This window comes from Paralichthys olivaceus, chromosome 19 (genome assembly GCF_024713975.1).
Source record: "Paralichthys olivaceus isolate ysfri-2021 chromosome 19, ASM2471397v2, whole genome shotgun sequence".
NCBI classification, from domain to species: domain Eukaryota; kingdom Metazoa; phylum Chordata; class Actinopteri; order Pleuronectiformes; family Paralichthyidae; genus Paralichthys; species Paralichthys olivaceus.
Genome location: NC_091111.1, coordinates 20,377,501 through 20,394,300, shown reverse-complemented (window position 1 = coordinate 20,394,300; position 16,800 = coordinate 20,377,501). Strand labels below are relative to the sequence as shown.

Sequence of the window (16,800 nt, the reverse complement as noted above, 5' to 3'; positions counted from 1 at the left end):
CCTGAAAACCTGAAGACTAGAACCTGAGGAACAGAACCTGAGGAACAGAACCTGAAAACCTGAAGACTAGAACCTGAGGAACAGAACCTGAAAACCTGAAGACTAGAACCTGAGGAACAGAACCCGAGGAACAGAACCTGAAAACCTGAAGACTAGAACCTGAGGAACAGAACCTGAGGAACAGAACCTGAAAACATGAGGAACAGAACCTGAAAACCTGAGGAACAGAACCTGAGGAACAGAACCTGAAGACTAGAACCTGAGGAACAGAACCTGAGGAACAGAACCTGAAAACCTGAAGACTAGAACCTGAGGAACAGAACCTGAAAACATGAAGACTAGAACCTGAGGAACAGAACCTGAGGAACAGAACCTGAAAACATGAGGAACAGAACCTGAAAACCTGAGGAACAGAACCTGAGGAACAGAACCTGAAAACATGAGGAACAGAACCTGAGGAACAGAACCTGAAAACATGAGGAACAGAACCTGAAAACCTGAAGACTAGAACCTGAGGAACAGAACCTGAAAACATGAGGAACAGAACCTGAAAACCTGAGGAACAGAACCTGAGGAACAGAACCTGAAAACCTGAAGACTAGAACCTGAGGAACAGAACCTGAAAACATGAGGAACAGAACCTGAAGAACAGAACCTGAAAACATGAGGAACAGAACCTGAAGAGCAGAACCTGAAAACCTGAGGAACAGAACCTGAAGAACAGAACCTGAGGAACACAACCTGAGGAACAGAACCTGAAAACCTGAAGAGCAGAACCTGAGGAACAGAACCTGAAGACTAGAACCTGAGGAACAGAACCTGAAAACCTGAAGAACAGAACCTGAGGAACAGAACCTGAAGACTAGAACCTGAGCAACAGAACCTGAAAACCTGAAGAACAGAACAGAACCTCCCATAGGACAGAACCTCCCATAGGACAGAACCTGAAAAGCAGAACCTCTTAAAGGACAGAATCTCCTGAAGAACAGAACTCGGAGGACAGATGAAGTGGGATCAGCTGGAGCTGGACCCGAGGATCAGGGCCGCAGTAAGGAGAGGTCAGAGGTCACCACACTAACATCATCACTTATGTATTAAATGCCACAACTCAACAATTACTGTTGTTACTATGGTAACTGTCTCTCCACAGCCAATCTGAATTGTGTCAGGGACGTCCTCTGTGTTTCTGGTCTGGATCTGCAGAGGTTCACTGGTCTGTCTCACTCTGACGTCCAGCGGTTGCTCGCCGCCGCTGCCGCCGCCTGCAGGCGACACCCTCCCGACCCAGGTCAGACCATCAACCGTGCAGTCTGATTGGACGTGACCGTGTGATGTCGCAGAGCGCTAACCTGTGTATATTCCTGTTGTTCTCAGCCGTCCTCTGTGGAGGAGAGCGTGACCTCAGACTTACTGTGGGCTGTCCCATGCTGGACGAGCTGCTGAGGGGAGGACTTCCTGTGGGGGGCGTCACTGAGCTGTCTGGAGAGAGTGGAGCGGGAAAGACTCAGCTGGCTCTGCAGCTCTGTCTGTGTGTGCAGTACCCGACGCAGCACGGAGGACTCGACGCAGGTCAGTGCACCACGTCTCCGCCAATTCACTGCTCCAATTCACAGGTCTGATGTCTCCATACACGGCTGTGATTGGACAGTGAGCTCCATCCTAAAACACGCTGCCCCCTGCTGTTTGGAGCGTGAGCTCGACAGTCGGACGACTAAAGAATGAACAACCACCTGAAATAAGAGTCACGACATCTACACATCTTCCGCCGCAGACTAAAGACATCTCCTCTGACTACAACTTGGATAAAAATACACATCAATAAATACACATTTTTGTTGCACTTATATGTAGTTTGGCTCTTGGCAGCAAGTTGAACTGACTTGATTCTTGTTGTTCTGGTTTGTGCTCTCGTGGTTGATGCACTTATTGTGAGTCGCTTTGGATAAAATCAGATAAATGTAATATAAAAGGTTAAAAGTGATATATGTATGTGTATAGGGGCAGTTTACATCTGTACTGAGGACCCGTTTCCTGTCAGACGTCTGCAGCAGCTGATCAGAGAACAGTCGTGTCTTCGCTCTGACGTCCCCCCATCGTTGATCAACAGCCTCCAGTTCAGTGACCATGTTTACGTTGAACACACCGCGGACCTGGTGAGTGGCACTGCTGACCCATGGTCAGATCAGTCGCCATGTTTCTCTCACGTGTCTCTGTCCTCAGGACTCTCTCCAGGTGTGTCTGTCCCGACGTGTCCCCCTGCTGCTGGCTCGTGGTCTTGTCCGACTTGTGGTCGTGGACTCGGTGGCGGCTCTTTTCAGGTCTGAGTTCCAGGCTGATGATTGGCTGGAGAGGAACAAACGGTTGCTCACCTTCTCCTCTATCCTGCACCACCTGACCCAGGAGTTCACCACACCTGTCCTCTGTATCAACCAGGTAACACTCACGCACACGTATATACATATATATATACACATTTATACACACACACACACACATAACCTTAAGAACTGTAAAAACTATGATATCTAACTGTGGTGTCCTGCATCTTGCGAGTCAAATTTTGTGTGTGTGAGTGTGATAAGTGACGATAGTTAGTTAGTGTGTGTCTGTGTTTATGTGTGTGTGTGTGTGTGTGTGTGTGTGTGTGTGTGTGTGTGTGTGTGTGTGTGTGTGTGTGTGTGTGTGAGATAAGTGACGATAGTTAGTTAGTGTGTGTCTGTGTTTATGTGTGTGTGTGTGTGCTTGAAAATAAGTGATGATAGTATTTGTGTGTTCCAGGTCACAGATGTTTTCAGCAGATCAAACAGTTCAGGGTAAAACTTCATTTCATCTTTTATTCACTTGAATCATTTCATGTAAGGTGATGACGTCATCAATGTGAGGCGATGATTTCATGTTTCTAATACCATGATTCCATCTCAGCCCTCTCACCTCCAACACGTCACCTGCTCTGGGTTTAGCCTGGTCCAATCAGGTGATGGTGCGGCTGATGATGCGTCGTCTCCAGAGGACAGTTGTCCGTGGTGACCAGCGCAGCGCCCTCCGCAGGCTGGAGGTGCTGTTTGCTCCTCACCTGGCTCGAGATGGACGAGACGTTGCAGTGTGGCGGGAGGGGGTGGGAGGGGTCTGCAGCTCTGACACAGAAACATGAGTTTATTCAAATATCAGTGTGGTTGTATGAAACTGTGTTTTTGTATAAAACTGTAACTGTTAATGTTGTAACAGGCCATAATTATGTGGACATTTGTTCAGTGGTTGTGTTGCGGGTTCACTTCAAGTTTATATCAGCTGATTTTCCACTGACATCACCATATTCATACACATGTGTGTGTGTGTGTGTTAATATTAACATTACTAACATCTTCATATTATTATTACACACATTCACATATCCTTAAATTATACATTTACACATTCAGGTCCATCATGCCGTCACTGTTGTCTTATAGAAAAGAATTGAACGTTGGTTCTTTCAAAATAAAAGCATGACAGTAAAAGTGACTCCTTCCCGATTCATTTGAATTTAAACATATTTTATTGTGACACTTTACTAATTAATATCTGTTAAATGACGACAGGTTTCATTCGAATGTATTTTATGAAACATGTACAATAGTGAATAAGAATGTAGATCTTTGGTTTTTATTTTGTCATAGATTTATTCTATTTCCTGTCTTTATCAGTTTTCTTCGTGAGTCATTTTGTCTCGTTGATAAATTCTTCTTTCGGGTTTTTTAGCTGCTGCGTGGAAACTGGGATTTTATTCTGAAAAGAGCAGACAGGAAGTGGCAGTGTTGTGACCGGGGCGCGAGCTGGACGGTGATGCGCAGCGCGTGAGGCAGAAAAACATCTGATCCAACATTGAAGATCAAATGGAACCTGAAGGTCAGACTGATGACGTCAGTTTGTTTACGGCCGTGGATCATTCCTGTTTATGCATAGATTACGTCATCGAGAGATACGGAGCCGATCTATAGATATTATGAATTATTGATCCGGACCGATCGGAAACGCTTTTAGCACCAAACAGAAAAATGATCCTTTCGAGATAAAAAGCACGATCACACTTAAAAACCACATAAACAACGGAAATCCAAAATAAAAGATTTGATGTGACGTCACGGGGGCAGGCGTAACCTTTTACCGGAAGTCGGTTGACGCTCTGAGTAGATCGATGATGTTCTGATGATCTGTGGTGACCAGTGTCCCTGTTGTTCTCGCCTCCTCCACAGGGAGAAGCACCATGACCATGAATCTTTGCCTCCTCCTGTCATTGGTCCTCCTCCTGACTCCAGTCTCCTCTGAGACCGTCGACCCCGCCCTTCAGGACTTAGTCAATAGGAACTCAGACTTCGCAGCCCGACTGTACCAAGTCATCGCTAGTCGGACCGATGATAACGTTTTTCTGTCCCCCTTCACGCTGACCGCTGGACTGATGGCGCTGCTGAATGCCACCAACGGGATGACCCAGGATCAGCTGCTTCAAGGACTCAGTCTGTCAGGACTGGACCCACAGACTCTCCCAGGTAGGTCCAGGGTCTGGGGTCAGAGGTCAGGGATGAGAGTAATACTCCGGTTTGATTCTGTGAGGTTTGAGTTGGTCGCTGCTGCTCTCAGATCTATTTCAGACACTGAGGACTGTCATCCTGCCGGGTGGCGAAATCCTGAACCTACGGCAGGGAGTGGCCGTCTTTCCCGCCCAGAGCTTCCAGGTGTCCCCGTCTTACTTGGACCTGGTTCAGATGAAGTTCAGAGGAAATGCTGAGACTGTGGACTATTCGACACCGCAGGAAGCCGTTGACGCCATCAACCGCTGGGCACAGGAGAAGTCCGGAGACCAGGTCCAGGAGCTGGTGACCAACCTGGACCCCCAGACCCAGCTGCTGCTCGCCATTGTGGCCTCATATCAAAGTACGTCTCACCTGTCACCTGGTAATGGGGCGGGGCTTTTAGTGAGGGGCAGGGCGATGTAACATCGGAGTTGGTCAGTTAGAAACATGTTTTTATTTAACTTGTATTCGACAACATGTCACACGTGTGTTCACAACTCTGCTATGATGTTTTATCTGCCTGTACTAATAAAGTTTTTCCTTCTCTTTCAGCCCAGTTCAGTCCAGCCTTTAACTTGTCCCTGTCTCAGGAGGAGCGTTTCTACATGGACAGGTATCACATCGTCATGGTTACCATGATGTCCAGGACTGACAAGTACTTCCTGGCATACGACCGCTCGGTGAAGGCTGGTGTGTTGAAATTGCCGATGACCGATGGAACGGCCATGTTAGTGGTGTTGCCTGATGAAGACGTGGACGTCACAGCGGTTGAAGAAGAAGTGACTGCCGAAAAGATCCAAGCCTGGATCAAACAGCTCAAGAAGACGTAAGAGTCTGCTTCCTGCCTCTCGTCCTTAACGCTAATATCAACATAAATAACAGCGTTGATCTGAACATACGAATATGGAATAACACAGAATAACAGACAGAAGAAGTGGAGTAGAACCTTTAGTGGCATTTCTGAAAATGAATCCATCTCCATCCATTCTGTTTTATTTTGAACGCAGGAAGTTGGAGGTCCAGGTTCCTCGCTTCCTGTTGGAACGTTCCTACTCGCTGAAGGACGTCCTGCAGACTCTTGACATCACGCAGGTGTTTCAGGACGATGCAGACATCACAAACATGGGCGGGGCTAAAGGACCCCAACTCACACAGGTGAGTGAAGAAGCTGGGGCTGGGCAATCAACTGATGGTGGTCTTACGTCTCTGTGGTGGTTTTTGGGTTCATTTTGATGTGATGTGAAATCTTTTTAGTTATTTATTTTTTTATTGTGGAAATCTCTCATCTACTCCTTTTTTTTTATCAGGTTTTTCATAAATCTATTGTCACTGTTGACGAGCGCAGCGATGACATCACTGCAGGGGATGAAGTCAATGTGTTCTCTTCTCCTCCCCCTCGACTGACCATCAACCGACCATTCATCTTCATTATCTACCAGCAGAACACTGGCAGCCTGATGTTCATCGGTCGAGTGGTCGATCCCACCAGGAAGTAGTGGTTGCTAAGCCACACCCACCCGAGTCACACGCATCAAACTTTACATTTTAACAATGAAACGATGACTCTGCAGGTTTACTAACTTCTAATGTTCATTTAGTGTCAGTAGATTCTGTAGTTAGAAGCTTTTTGTGTTAATCAACCTGAGGGTCAGGACCCCTCGAGGGGTCGCGAGATAAATCTGAACGGTCCTGAGACGATTAACATAAAACTGAAAATAGCCGCTGTTGTTTTCATTATGTTTCAACAGGTGTATTTACACTCAGACTTATGTTTACCGCCATTATCATCGACTTTCCCTTCAGCCTGATCAACCCCGTATTTACTCCTTAATAGCTCATGTTAGCATGCTATCATGCTAATGATGGTGATCGTTACACCTGCTAAACATCAGCTGTTAGCATTTAGCTCAGAACATGGTGGTAAATTAAAGGATATAAAAATCCCTGTGGTTTTTGACCAGGGATGGAGGCTCAGGGGTCAAAGGTTTGTAAACACTGAGGTTCCGCACGCTGCGCTTGTTCTATACAGACTCACATCCGTGGATTTACTTTAACCAACTTATTTTATTTTAACTGAGACTTTGTTTGGAAACATCTCAAAGTATCTGGCGACTGAAAAACTGAGGAGAAGGTCAACCTGTTTCAATCTGCAGCTAATTAGCATGTTAGCATGATCATGAGCATGTTATCAAATATGAACACATGAGAACCATTTATAGTTCATGACTTAAACGTACTGTTGTTGTTAATTATTCGTACTGTACTGCAGTAAATCACTATAAAACATTAAAATATGTCACTTTACCTTTGGAGTTTTTTCACAAACTGACCAACATGAAATCAAACCTCACCTGTGATGTCACTGTGACATCACCTGTTCCAACCTTCTCAACAGCCAGCAGTGGTGTCACTTCCAACTAAACAAAAATGTAATAAATCAGGTTTTCAAGTTTTAAAAAGGACAACCGTGTGACTTCCGCTTTAATCCTGAGTGCAGCAGGTTCTGGGGCTCAGTGCATGCTGGGAAACACCTGGCTGTGATTGGTCCATTTTTATTAAAACTGTTCAATATGATTATTAAATAACATCTGTAGAAATGTTCAGCTGTGAAACCTGACAGGATGTTCATCTAACCAATCACATGTCGGCATGTGAAATCAACAACCAATAAGAACACAGTAACAGTTTGAATGTGTTGCATTTACTGAACCTATCAGATGATTGGATGAGATCATTTGAATACAGTAGATCTGTTAGTCACTGTAAGACAGAGATGATGTCCTGTTGCACTCTGGGTAATGTCCTCAAACTGCTCACTTCCTGCTGATTGGCTGATGGTCTGGTGGAGGTACAATGACATCATCATCTTAATCTCGTCCCGACTGGACACTGAAAGAGTTTGACTTCCTGTTTCTGTTGATTAGGAAAGACGGTAATTTGTCAAAACTGGAGAATCTGACATTTCTGTTTGCAGTTTAAACATTAATAGAGCGACTAAACCAAGCTAACCAAACCAGGCTAACTAAACTAAGCTAACTAGACTATGATAGTTATAAAAGAGAACTAAACTAAGCTAATTCAATTATTAAAACAAATCTAATTATTAGTTCATCATTATTTCAGTTTCAAAACAAGGGGCTAAAAGAGGGTAAACAGTCAGGCTAACATCAGAACAAAACCAGGATTAAATAGACAAGGACCTGAATTAAGTCTGGGATAAACTTAGACTATACATGTTTTTGACCAGGTTCCAGGAAGCTCGTTCAACTTTCAGTTTAACGCGGTGAACTTAACCTAACAAACAGTCAGGCTCAGTGGTCACATGGGGCTGGTTATTACTTGTTAAATGAATCCAGGTTTTACTACTTTAGATATAAGTGTGTGCACATTAAGGGGCGGAGTTTACTGCATATGACCAATCACAAACAAGTTTGACTGACAGCAGAGGCTCATATTTCACAATGAGGATCCAACTGTTATTACTACAGCATTAAAAGTGAAATATGTGTGGTTCTCCTCCGCTCACACTCCCAGTACATCAGTATCAGTAAGTGAAGTACATGTAGACAGTCTGTGGTACTGTGAGTACTTTGCTCCTACAGGTCAGGTTGGTTCTGTTGAAGCTCCAGCAGCTGACAAAGGTTCATCCTCTGAGGAGAATCTAGATCTTTCAGAAACTCCTCAGAGGATCTCAGAGGATCTGGTGGGTCTCTGAAGACCCTGGTCCTCCTCAGAGACTGGAACGATCCACAGCAGCTCCACGATAACAACATGATGTCATGGTTCAAAGGAGGGGAGTGGTCAGTGGGCGGAGCTGTATAATCTCTTATCTCCGACTTAACCTGGAGCAGGTCAGCTGTTCAGCATGTTACCATGGCGATTTACTCTGATAACAAGGGAACGAGCTTCGTAGGACTGAAAACTCTGAATTAAACCTGAAGTTAAGTGATAACCACAAGTTCGGCTTCATAGTTCAGGGCCCTGGCTTAGGTTCCAACTATGAACTTATCTTAGTAGAGAACTCACGTTGACAACTTTCTGGACTGATTGTCCTTAACCCCGCAACTCCGCTCCATTGTTTTACTGCGCTGCTCCAAGGTACTCGTCCTGTGGTCTCTCTGGTCTATATAACTGGTTCTCTGGTCTATGGAACTGGTTCTGTGGTCCAAAGTACCTGCCCTGTCCAGGAGGCTTGTGGTGTTGCTGCGGATCAGGACTGGCATGGATGAGGTTGACTGGGTTGACAAATTGAAGTGGGCGTTCCTCAAAGAGCTGTCTATAAAACAAGGCAAGTGATGAAAAACTGAAGAGGTGAACAGTCCTGAGCAGCTGAGGAATTATGTGGTGGATGTAAAGATGTGGTACCTTTGCTCTGTAACATGGAGGACTTCCCGGGTCCAGATGTGCTGCTCAGCTCCTTAACCTTCCTGAATCAAAGAACCAAAGAACAGGACATTTAGAACACTGGAAACTAGTTCGTCCTTCACTAGTAAAAGTCACGGAGGTCCGATGGTCTTACAGTGGTCGTTCTGAGTTGGCAGGTTTGGTTGTTGTCGACTGACTGCTGAGAGATCGACTCCGTGACAGTTTAGCCTTCCTCATCTCTTTACCTGTTAGAAAAAGGAACATCATTCTATCCTTGTAGTAGTTCCACCTTAAGGTTCTGATTCATCTCCAGGTTCTAAGGACTAGCTTCTTTTACACTCATCTACACTCTGAAAATCGTATTAACTCCCAACACGTTGGTTTCACATATGGTGGAGAAGATACTGATCAAACGTTTTTCTGTCTTACCAGATGATGAGGCATTTCCAGATGAGGACATGGACATGGATTTAGTTGCAGAGAGACAGGTTTTACTTTCTCTTCCTGTCGAAGGTCGATGTTTCACACACGAAACACGATGACGGGTCAATAAACTTATCGATTACATCACAAACCTCAAGTTCACATGAAAGTCATTTCGTCTTTATGTTTTCTTTTTCATGCTCACGTTTTCTGTCCGTTTGTGGTTCAGCGATGAGTTTTCCGTCAGTCTGTTGTCGCTCCAGCTGTTCCTGAACACAGAGGAAACATCATTACAACTGACGATGACTCAGACTGAGGATTAACCGTTGTGTTCACACTCACCATCTCCAGCAGCAGAGTCTCCTCCTTCTCCTTCTTTTGGTCCAGAACGTCTCTCTCCTGTCTCTTATGAAACTGAGCAAACACGGTGGGGGTTACCCGACAACGGAAACAACAACAACGATGGTCCTATACTACGAAGCTGGATTTGCGCCTATGGGTTTCCGGGCCCTATGAAGCTCGTTCCCTTGTTATTGGGTAAATCACCATGGTAACCTATGCTGAACAGCTGACCTGCTCCAGGTTAAGTTGGAGATAAGAGATCAAACTGTTTAAAAGCTCCGCCCACTGACCACTCCCCTCCTTTGAACCATGATGTAACTGTCTGAGAGACAGTCTTTATTTAGGATCGTGGAGCTGCTGTGGATCGTTCCAGTCTCTGAGGAGGACCAGGGTCTTCAGAGACCCACAAGATCCTTTGAGATCCTCTGAGGAGTTTCTGAAAGATCTAGATTCTCCTCAGAGGATGAACCTTTGTCAGCTGCTGGAGCTTCAACAGAACCAACCTGACCTGTAGGAGCAAAGTACTCACAGTACCACTGTCTGCATGTACTTCACTTACTGATACTGATGTACTGGGAGTGTTAGTGGAGGAGAACCACACATACTTTAGTACTTAGTGATTCTTTAAGTCGTAGTAACAGTTTGATCATGGTTATGAAATATGAGGCTCTGCTGTCAGTCAAACTTGTCTATGATGGTCATATGCAGCAAACCCCGCCCCTTTAATGTGCACATGGTCATATCTAAAGTAGTAAAACCTGGATTAACTAACAAGTTAATAACCAGCCCCATGTGACCACTGAGCCTGGCTGTGATTGTTAGGTTAAGTTCACTGGGATATCGGAAAGATATGCTAGATGTGTTGAACTCACTTAGTAGAACTGGCCACAGCAACAAACCAAACAAATAATTCAACAAGTGTTGATGAAAAGCGGCTCACAGGTTCTTTGAGGTCCAGTTTGTCCAGTTCCAACACTGTCTGAAAAACACAGTAAATCTGTTGTTCAGTTCATTGTCCAAGACACAAAGATAGTTGGACAGACAGACAAGTGATGAGGACGTTACCTTACGGATCGTCGCCACCACGTCTTTATCTGTCTCTCTGCACAGAAGCTTCTGGACGCAGAAGTCAAGTTTTTGCAACAGCTGTTTGTCAGCTGGCATGCAGAGTGACGAGCGTAACCTTGGCAACAACTGGCACAGCTTGTACCTGACAGGTGAACAGTCGGACAGGTGTGTCAGTCAGACAGACAGGTGAACAGACAGACAGGTATGTCAGTCAGACAGACAGGTGAACAGACAGACAGGTGGACATTTGTACCTGACGTTGGCGACGGGGTCGTGCACCAGCTGCAGCGCAGGAATAAAAAAGTGTTTGTTGAAGTATTTTCTGGAGAAAATCTCAGTGGCTGTTTGACAAATGTCGAGAAACCTCAGTCGGTTCCAGTAGCTCCGACCTTGAGCCAGATCTGAGGATCAGACACAAACCATCACTGATCTGTTTCCCCAAGATGTTCTGACATGTTTTCACAGTATGACCATGTCTGTCATACTGGAGTTAAGGAGTTAAAAATCTTTTAAAAATACTTCACTGAGGTACCTGAGGTCACCTGTTCACAGGTGACGTACTCAGTGCACCTGAGACTGCAGGACCAGGGTGTTCTGACCTTGGATCAGTCGCTCCATCATCTCCCGACGCTGCTCCTGTTTGCGGTTGTAACGGAGAAATGTGCAGAACGTTCGAGCTGCCTCCTTCTGCACAGGCAACACCTTCTGCAACCACAACACCAGAGGAGAATTAACCCGTCTGTTCGACTGCTCTACCTGTTGCATCATGTCACGTCTTGTGTTGTCTTGTGGTGCCGACATTGGTGGTGAGGATGATGAAGATGCGAGGGGAGAAGCTCTGGTGCAGCACATCTCCAGGGAGCAGTCTGGCCAGGCAGCTGTAACGCTGCAGCAGCTTCTCATGCAGCCGCCAACGCAGAGAACATCCGACCTTCTGCTCCGCCGAAAAGAGGGCCGCCAGCAGCTCCGGGAACTGATGATAAGCGAGCAAAGAATGTGGATGATTAGAGAAGCAGGAAGAGAAACAAAGACTAAAGGTCTTTTCACACAAGGACATAAAATGGAGCAGTGAGTCTTTAAAAAGAAAAAGAAAACATTGGTTCCACCCACTCCGGAGAAGATTCAGGAACAATTCAGGAAGAATTTCATCTTCTGATAAAAGAGCTCAGAAATTCTCTGATCGTTTAAAGTCTGTTTCAGGACTTCAGTGATTCAGTTTGATTCACAACCACCAAACATTTAAAAGAACAAAACTGATCCAGTTCATCCTTAACAGCTCAAACAACAAAAACCTGTTCTGAAGACTCTAACGACAGACAAAGGTTAGTTGCTAAGTAAACGTGACACAACGTGAGCATGAAAAATACAGACTTGTGTGCAAAGATCTTAAGGCGGGAGGTTTGTTTTCTCACCGGGTTGTCCAACATCAGGTTCTCTCCTCTAGACAGAACCGCCTCCAGAGTTTCCTCCAGGTGATTCATCAGAGCATCCAGAACCTCAACAATGACAACAGAAGCTCCAGCACACAAAAACTCACATCTCAAATACATCGTAGCAGTGTTTGTTCTGAGCTGCTGTTTAATGATTGACACATTATAAAATAAAACCAAAACACGACAACAGTGTGCTGATGACACACAAACAGCAGCTGATGTTTTAAAACTGTGACTTCTCACCTCCAGAGCGTCGTCCTGCAGCAGAACCAGAAGCTCTTTGTGAAGCACCTGGACATTTGAACCGAGCAGCTTCACCACCTGGCAGGTGAGGACGAGGTGAGAAACTATTCGCAGCCGAAGCACTGAAACGTTCAAAACTGAACTGCTTCTTTCTTTCATTAACAACTATGATTGTGATATTAGCAACCTCTTAAAAACTGGTCATCAATCCCTGAATCTCCTTCCTGCTCCTCAGAGATGAACCCTAAGGACAAACATTAGCTTCAGTATAATCTGACCTGGTGGAAACTGGCTGCAGCGCTTCGACGAACGCAGACGTCGGGGTCACAACAAAGAGCGGAAAAAGACGGGTAGAGTTCTGGCAGGAAGTGGGCGGAATCAGCAAACACCATCATGGCCTTCAGAAAGAGAGACACAGTTCAAAGTTTGATCAAGTATCCAAATGACTGAACTGTGTGTGTGGGGGGGGGAGACACTTACCGGTAAGTTGTAGCAGCAGTTGCAGCGAATCATCTTCGACTCATTGATGTCAGTTGTCAGTTTTTCTTCAGTCTGCAGACCGGTGACACACAGCACCTTAAACCTCTGCAGCAACCGGGCCTTCTGCTCATCTGACAGAGAGCCTGAAACAAAGTAACTCCTCAAAACATCATGACTCCTCAGTCCTGAAGTCGCTGTAAAAACACACACGGGACTGAACCTTCTGATCCTGTTCACACGAACATGAATGTGTGACAGGAGTCCAACTCCCAATAATAACATTAAAACACATTTAGACTGGATGTCCAATGACCCCTCCTTGATTCCTGCAAGAGTAACAGCTGGTCTCCTGATCTAGCACATAGAAAGAGAGAGAAGCTGAGATTCCTTGATCGCTGAAGCTCTTCGCTCTGACCTTTTAAATCTGGGAACCACCATCTTTCAGTTCATAAAGTCTTCCCATTCCTCTATGGAGAATGCATCTGTCAAGTGTTCCTTCCATTGTCTGAAACTATCCTCAGTCCAGGTCACCTGACCTCCTAATTACTGTCTGCTACTTTAGAGTCCCCTGGACCAACCAGCCTAAAGGGAAACATTGTGGTGAGATGTCACTTTTTGTGTAAGGTCAGCCGGTCTGACCAGCAGCTACCACCATTTGATTCCCCCTTACCACCAGGTGGAGATTAGCCAACAGATCTGCATCTAAGTAGCCAAGACATACAGCCACACATGTAATGAATCCACTAACAAACAGCAGATGGAGCAGAACATTCCCCTAATCCAGGTTTCAAATACATCATCCATGACAGCATCTCAGACCTTTAGTGACATCTTCTCCAGGACGACACTCAGAGAAGCAAAAAAAGGTGGCTGCTCTAAACATCTTTTTGATTCATGAGCACTGTCAACACACAAAGCCACCAGGTAGTAGGCCCAGAAGGCAGGTAGTCCATGTCATGCCTTTGGGCTGTCCCAGATCGGGCCACATTGTGCAACCACTAACCATGATGGGCACCACCTGGCTGAAGGAGGGGTACCAGTCTGCCTGTTCTAGACAAGGCAGCCTGTTCCTGAAGTCGCTCTTCTTTCTTGTATCGACTCAGTCCCTTGGTGGGATCACTCTTATCAGGAACTACCTCCTAATCACACAGCTGTCATGGTCATGGCTTTACACCCATCTAATAACAAGGTACTCATTCTGAGGTTTCTCAGGTCATCGATTCATCCATTATCTTTAGGTTATCCGAGATCAGGTCACAGAGGATATCAGCAAAGCAGGGTGTTCTAAACTTCCCTCTCTCCAACCATATTTTCCAGCTCTTCCCTGATGGGATGTGTAGCCCCTCCAGTGAGTTATGGGTCTCCTCCCAGTTGGGTGTGCCCAGTGAACCTCCAATTGAAGAGTCTGTGGTTCTACTGAGTGACTTCAGTGTTGGGTCTTACCTGCCAGTCCACTGCACAGCTTCCCAAACTGGAATGACAAAGATGCCAAGACGGTTTCATCCCTGTGAGATGACACCTCGCACACCGACATCACCAGAGGAACCACCAAATGGAGTCTGTCATCTGAGAGAGGGGGGGGGGGTCTGTGAATGTGGCATTGTGAACAGGAGGGGGGCTTAAACTCATTGCTCCAGCTGTTACCACCTGAGGACTCACCGTTGTCGATCATCTCCATCAGATTAATGATTGTGTCGAAGGCAGCGAGACGCACGCTGCTCTCCTCATCTCTGGCGAGCTTCACGAGTTCAGGAAGCAGCTCTGTCCTGGTGTCGTCCACCCTGAGACGGACAAAGACACAACTTCTTACCACAGCAGACGTTAGGTCCATATTAATTGTTAAATAAAAAATTGGACAATTTGTTTTCTGTTAGAGTTTGATGAGGGTTACCTGGTTGCCCTGGCGATGCTCTCCAGCTGACGGCACATACAGGCTCGAACCTCGAACTCGACATCCTGACATAAAGAGCGAGCAAGAGGCAGAAGCTCCTTCTTCACTCTGATAAACAGAAAAACAGCTGTTAGTGTTGGATAAACAAAGATGGATGACACGTCTCCACTTCCTCCAGAAATTAAGCTAAAATATCCTGAATTCGAACGCTGCCATCTTGTGGTGATGATGTCATTTGCAGTCAGTCTGTGCAGTTGAGATCATGCACCTGTGTCATCAAGGTCCCGCCCACACGCGCTCATCCACTTCCAGCTTGCTTGTCTGACAGCTTGTTTCTATATCATCAAATAACTAATTAAACCAAACTGATCAGAAACACTTGAACACACATCAGTGAGAGAAGAACGAGCTGAAATGACAAACATTTGTTTCAAGGTTCAGTGTGTAAGATTTAGGTGAAAAGGATCTATTGGCAGAAATCTAAAATAATTGTAGTGATGTTCTCGCACGTGTGTAATCACCAACATTTTTGAATTGTTGTTTTCTTTACCCTAGAATGGGCCCTTTATATTTAAATAACTCATATTTACATCTGGAGCAGGTCCTCTCCACGGAGGCCGCCATGTTTTTTTACAGTAGTCCAGACTAAACACGGTTTGAGTTTGATGTTTGCATTTTTATGACAACCGAAGGACACCACAGGTTCTCTTTCATGTTTGGAAGGGGAGGGTGAGGTGAGGGGTGTTCAGCTGCAACATGCGACGTCACCACTAGATGTCACCAAATTCTACACACTGAAGCTTTAACGTCTACTTTGATATTAAGGTTTGGTATATGTTCCATCTGCTAACATGGAGGAGGTTTATGACCTTTACTGCAGCCAGACATCAGGGGGCGATCCAGAGGATTTAGCTTTAGTTTTGAGAGCTGTCATGTTGTCCATCTTTATTTACAGTCAGTGTCTATGTACTGTTTATGGTTGGATCAGGTGTGACATCATCAACATGAGACAGTCAGCTTCATCTGATCAGTAATCATTTGAAAATTAAAATGATTTTACTTCTGCTCACATGTTGGAATCGAACTTGCAGGCGACTTTTCCTAAAATTCGACAGCTGGCGAGACGAGCTTGAAGAGGGTGAGACAGCTGAGACTGATGGAGGAGGGGGTTCAGAACCTTGGAGAGACAGACAGGAACAGAGAGCGACAGACCTTTCTTATCTTTTGAACAAACAAGTTGCTGACTGGTGAAAATGATTGATCAGCAGCATTGATCACTGTACCTCCTGTTTGATGGTCTCCTTAGGTAAAGCGTTGATGGCCGACAGCAGAGTCTCCAACCATGCGTTACTCACAACTGACAATAACAAACAAAGACATCAACAGTGGTTCAGGTGTGTTACCTGTGTGTGAGTGGTTCAGGTGTGTTACCTGTGTGTGAGTGGTTCAGGTGTGTTACCTGTGTGTGAGTGGTTCAGGTGTGTTACCTGTGTGTGAGTGGTTCAGGTGTGTTACCTGTGTGTGAGTGGTTCAGGTGTGTTACCTGTGTGTGAGTGGTTCAGGTGTGTTACCTGTGTGTCAGTGGTTCAGGTGTTACCTGTGTGTGAGTGGTTCAGGTGTGTTACCTGTGTGTGAGTGGTTCAGGTGTGTGTCAGTGGTTCAGGTGTGTTACCTGGGTCCCGGTGGTTCAGGTGCAGCAGGACTGTCTTCAGGATGGAGTACGTGTGGGTGTGGATCAGGATGATGTCGTCCTGTAGGATGGTTAAAAACGATGCTGCTGCCGACAGCTGAATTTCAGCTCCAGATCCGTTAAGGACCTCCTGAGTCACACAGAAGAGTCAGGTTATACCTGTATAACACACCTGTACTTTCAGAATGAATGCTCTCACGCTGCCCTCCCCCCCCTGCCTTCATATGTACAATCTGGCTGATGTTACGCACCCGAACTTTTGGAACGACCCGACGAAACGTCTCGGCTGGATTCTGTCGGACCAGACCTGGAAGG

The 16,800-nt window shown here is 45.7% G+C and overlaps 3 protein-coding genes across 6 annotated transcripts in view; 2 read left to right on the top strand and 1 right to left on the bottom strand.

Annotated features, from left to right (window-relative positions):
• Positions 1-323: 323 nt before the first annotated feature.
• On the top strand, positions 324-3,497 carry xrcc3 (X-ray repair complementing defective repair in Chinese hamster cells 3). Its single transcript, XM_020110227.2, has 7 exons — positions 324-1,058; positions 1,151-1,288; positions 1,375-1,569; positions 1,999-2,153; positions 2,221-2,433; positions 2,779-2,813; positions 2,923-3,497. The coding sequence occupies exons 1-7, from the start codon at positions 1,004-1,006 to the stop codon at positions 3,149-3,151; spliced, it is 1,020 nt and encodes a 339-aa protein (XP_019965786.2). The 5' UTR covers positions 324-1,003; the 3' UTR covers positions 3,152-3,497.
• Positions 3,498-3,686: 189 nt separating this feature from the next.
• Positions 3,687-6,854, top strand: LOC109644780 (protein Z-dependent protease inhibitor-like). Its single transcript, XM_020110228.2, has 6 exons — positions 3,687-3,885; positions 4,233-4,526; positions 4,618-4,911; positions 5,103-5,376; positions 5,558-5,705; positions 5,858-6,854. The coding sequence occupies exons 1-6, from the start codon at positions 3,873-3,875 to the stop codon at positions 6,044-6,046; spliced, it is 1,212 nt and encodes a 403-aa protein (XP_019965787.1). The 5' UTR covers positions 3,687-3,872; the 3' UTR covers positions 6,047-6,854.
• Positions 6,855-7,086: 232 nt separating this feature from the next.
• Positions 7,087-16,800, bottom strand: part of ppp4r4 (protein phosphatase 4, regulatory subunit 4) — a 12,406-nt gene continuing 2,692 nt past the window's right edge. For 2 of the 4 annotated variants that reach the window (XM_069514942.1, XM_069514944.1), the window contains exons 3-25: positions 16,737-16,800; positions 16,468-16,615; positions 16,079-16,152; positions 15,866-15,972; positions 14,796-14,903; positions 14,564-14,685; positions 14,348-14,470; positions 12,905-13,047; positions 12,703-12,822; positions 12,425-12,502; positions 12,161-12,244; positions 11,548-11,721; positions 11,348-11,453; positions 11,002-11,149; positions 10,746-10,890; positions 10,621-10,659; positions 9,681-9,752; positions 9,544-9,607; positions 9,345-9,419; positions 9,070-9,160; positions 8,916-8,977; positions 8,577-8,826; positions 7,286-7,463 (exon numbers count right to left, since the gene is read on the bottom strand). The exon at positions 16,737-16,800 is cut by the window's right edge and continues 39 nt beyond it. In XM_069514942.1, the coding sequence (XP_069371043.1) occupies positions 7,418-7,463; positions 8,577-8,826; positions 8,916-8,977; positions 9,070-9,160; positions 9,345-9,419; positions 9,544-9,607; positions 9,681-9,752; positions 10,621-10,659; positions 10,746-10,890; positions 11,002-11,149; positions 11,348-11,453; positions 11,548-11,721; positions 12,161-12,244; positions 12,425-12,502; positions 12,703-12,822; positions 12,905-13,047; positions 14,348-14,470; positions 14,564-14,685; positions 14,796-14,903; positions 15,866-15,972; positions 16,079-16,152; positions 16,468-16,615; positions 16,737-16,800 (2,443 nt within the window). In that variant the 3' untranslated portion in view covers positions 7,286-7,417. Of the gene's footprint in view, positions 7,464-8,576; positions 8,827-8,915; positions 8,978-9,069; positions 9,161-9,344; positions 9,420-9,543; positions 9,608-9,680; positions 9,753-10,620; positions 10,660-10,745; positions 10,891-11,001; positions 11,150-11,347; positions 11,454-11,547; positions 11,722-12,160; positions 12,245-12,424; positions 12,503-12,702; positions 12,823-12,904; positions 13,048-14,347; positions 14,471-14,563; positions 14,686-14,795; positions 14,904-15,865; positions 15,973-16,078; positions 16,153-16,467; positions 16,616-16,736 lie in introns of those variants that run through there. The other 2 variants (XM_069514943.1, XR_011239344.1) reach the window with 2 other exon arrangements.

Coding starts and splice junctions, on each gene's coding strand:
- xrcc3 (XM_020110227.2), top strand. CDS start 1,004: ATGAAGTGGGATCAGCTGGAGCTGGACCCGAGGATCAGGGCCGCAGTA. Junction 1,059..1,150: donor CAGGGCCGCAGTAAGGAGAG/GTCAGAGGTCAC, acceptor GTCTCTCCACAG/CCAATCTGAATTGTGTCAGG. Junction 1,289..1,374: donor GCGACACCCTCCCGACCCAG/GTCAGACCATCA, acceptor TGTTGTTCTCAG/CCGTCCTCTGTGGAGGAGAG.
- LOC109644780 (XM_020110228.2), top strand. Junction 4,912..5,102: donor CATTGTGGCCTCATATCAAA/GTACGTCTCACC, acceptor CTTCTCTTTCAG/CCCAGTTCAGTCCAGCCTTT. Junction 5,377..5,557: donor ATCAAACAGCTCAAGAAGAC/GTAAGAGTCTGC, acceptor TTTTGAACGCAG/GAAGTTGGAGGTCCAGGTTC.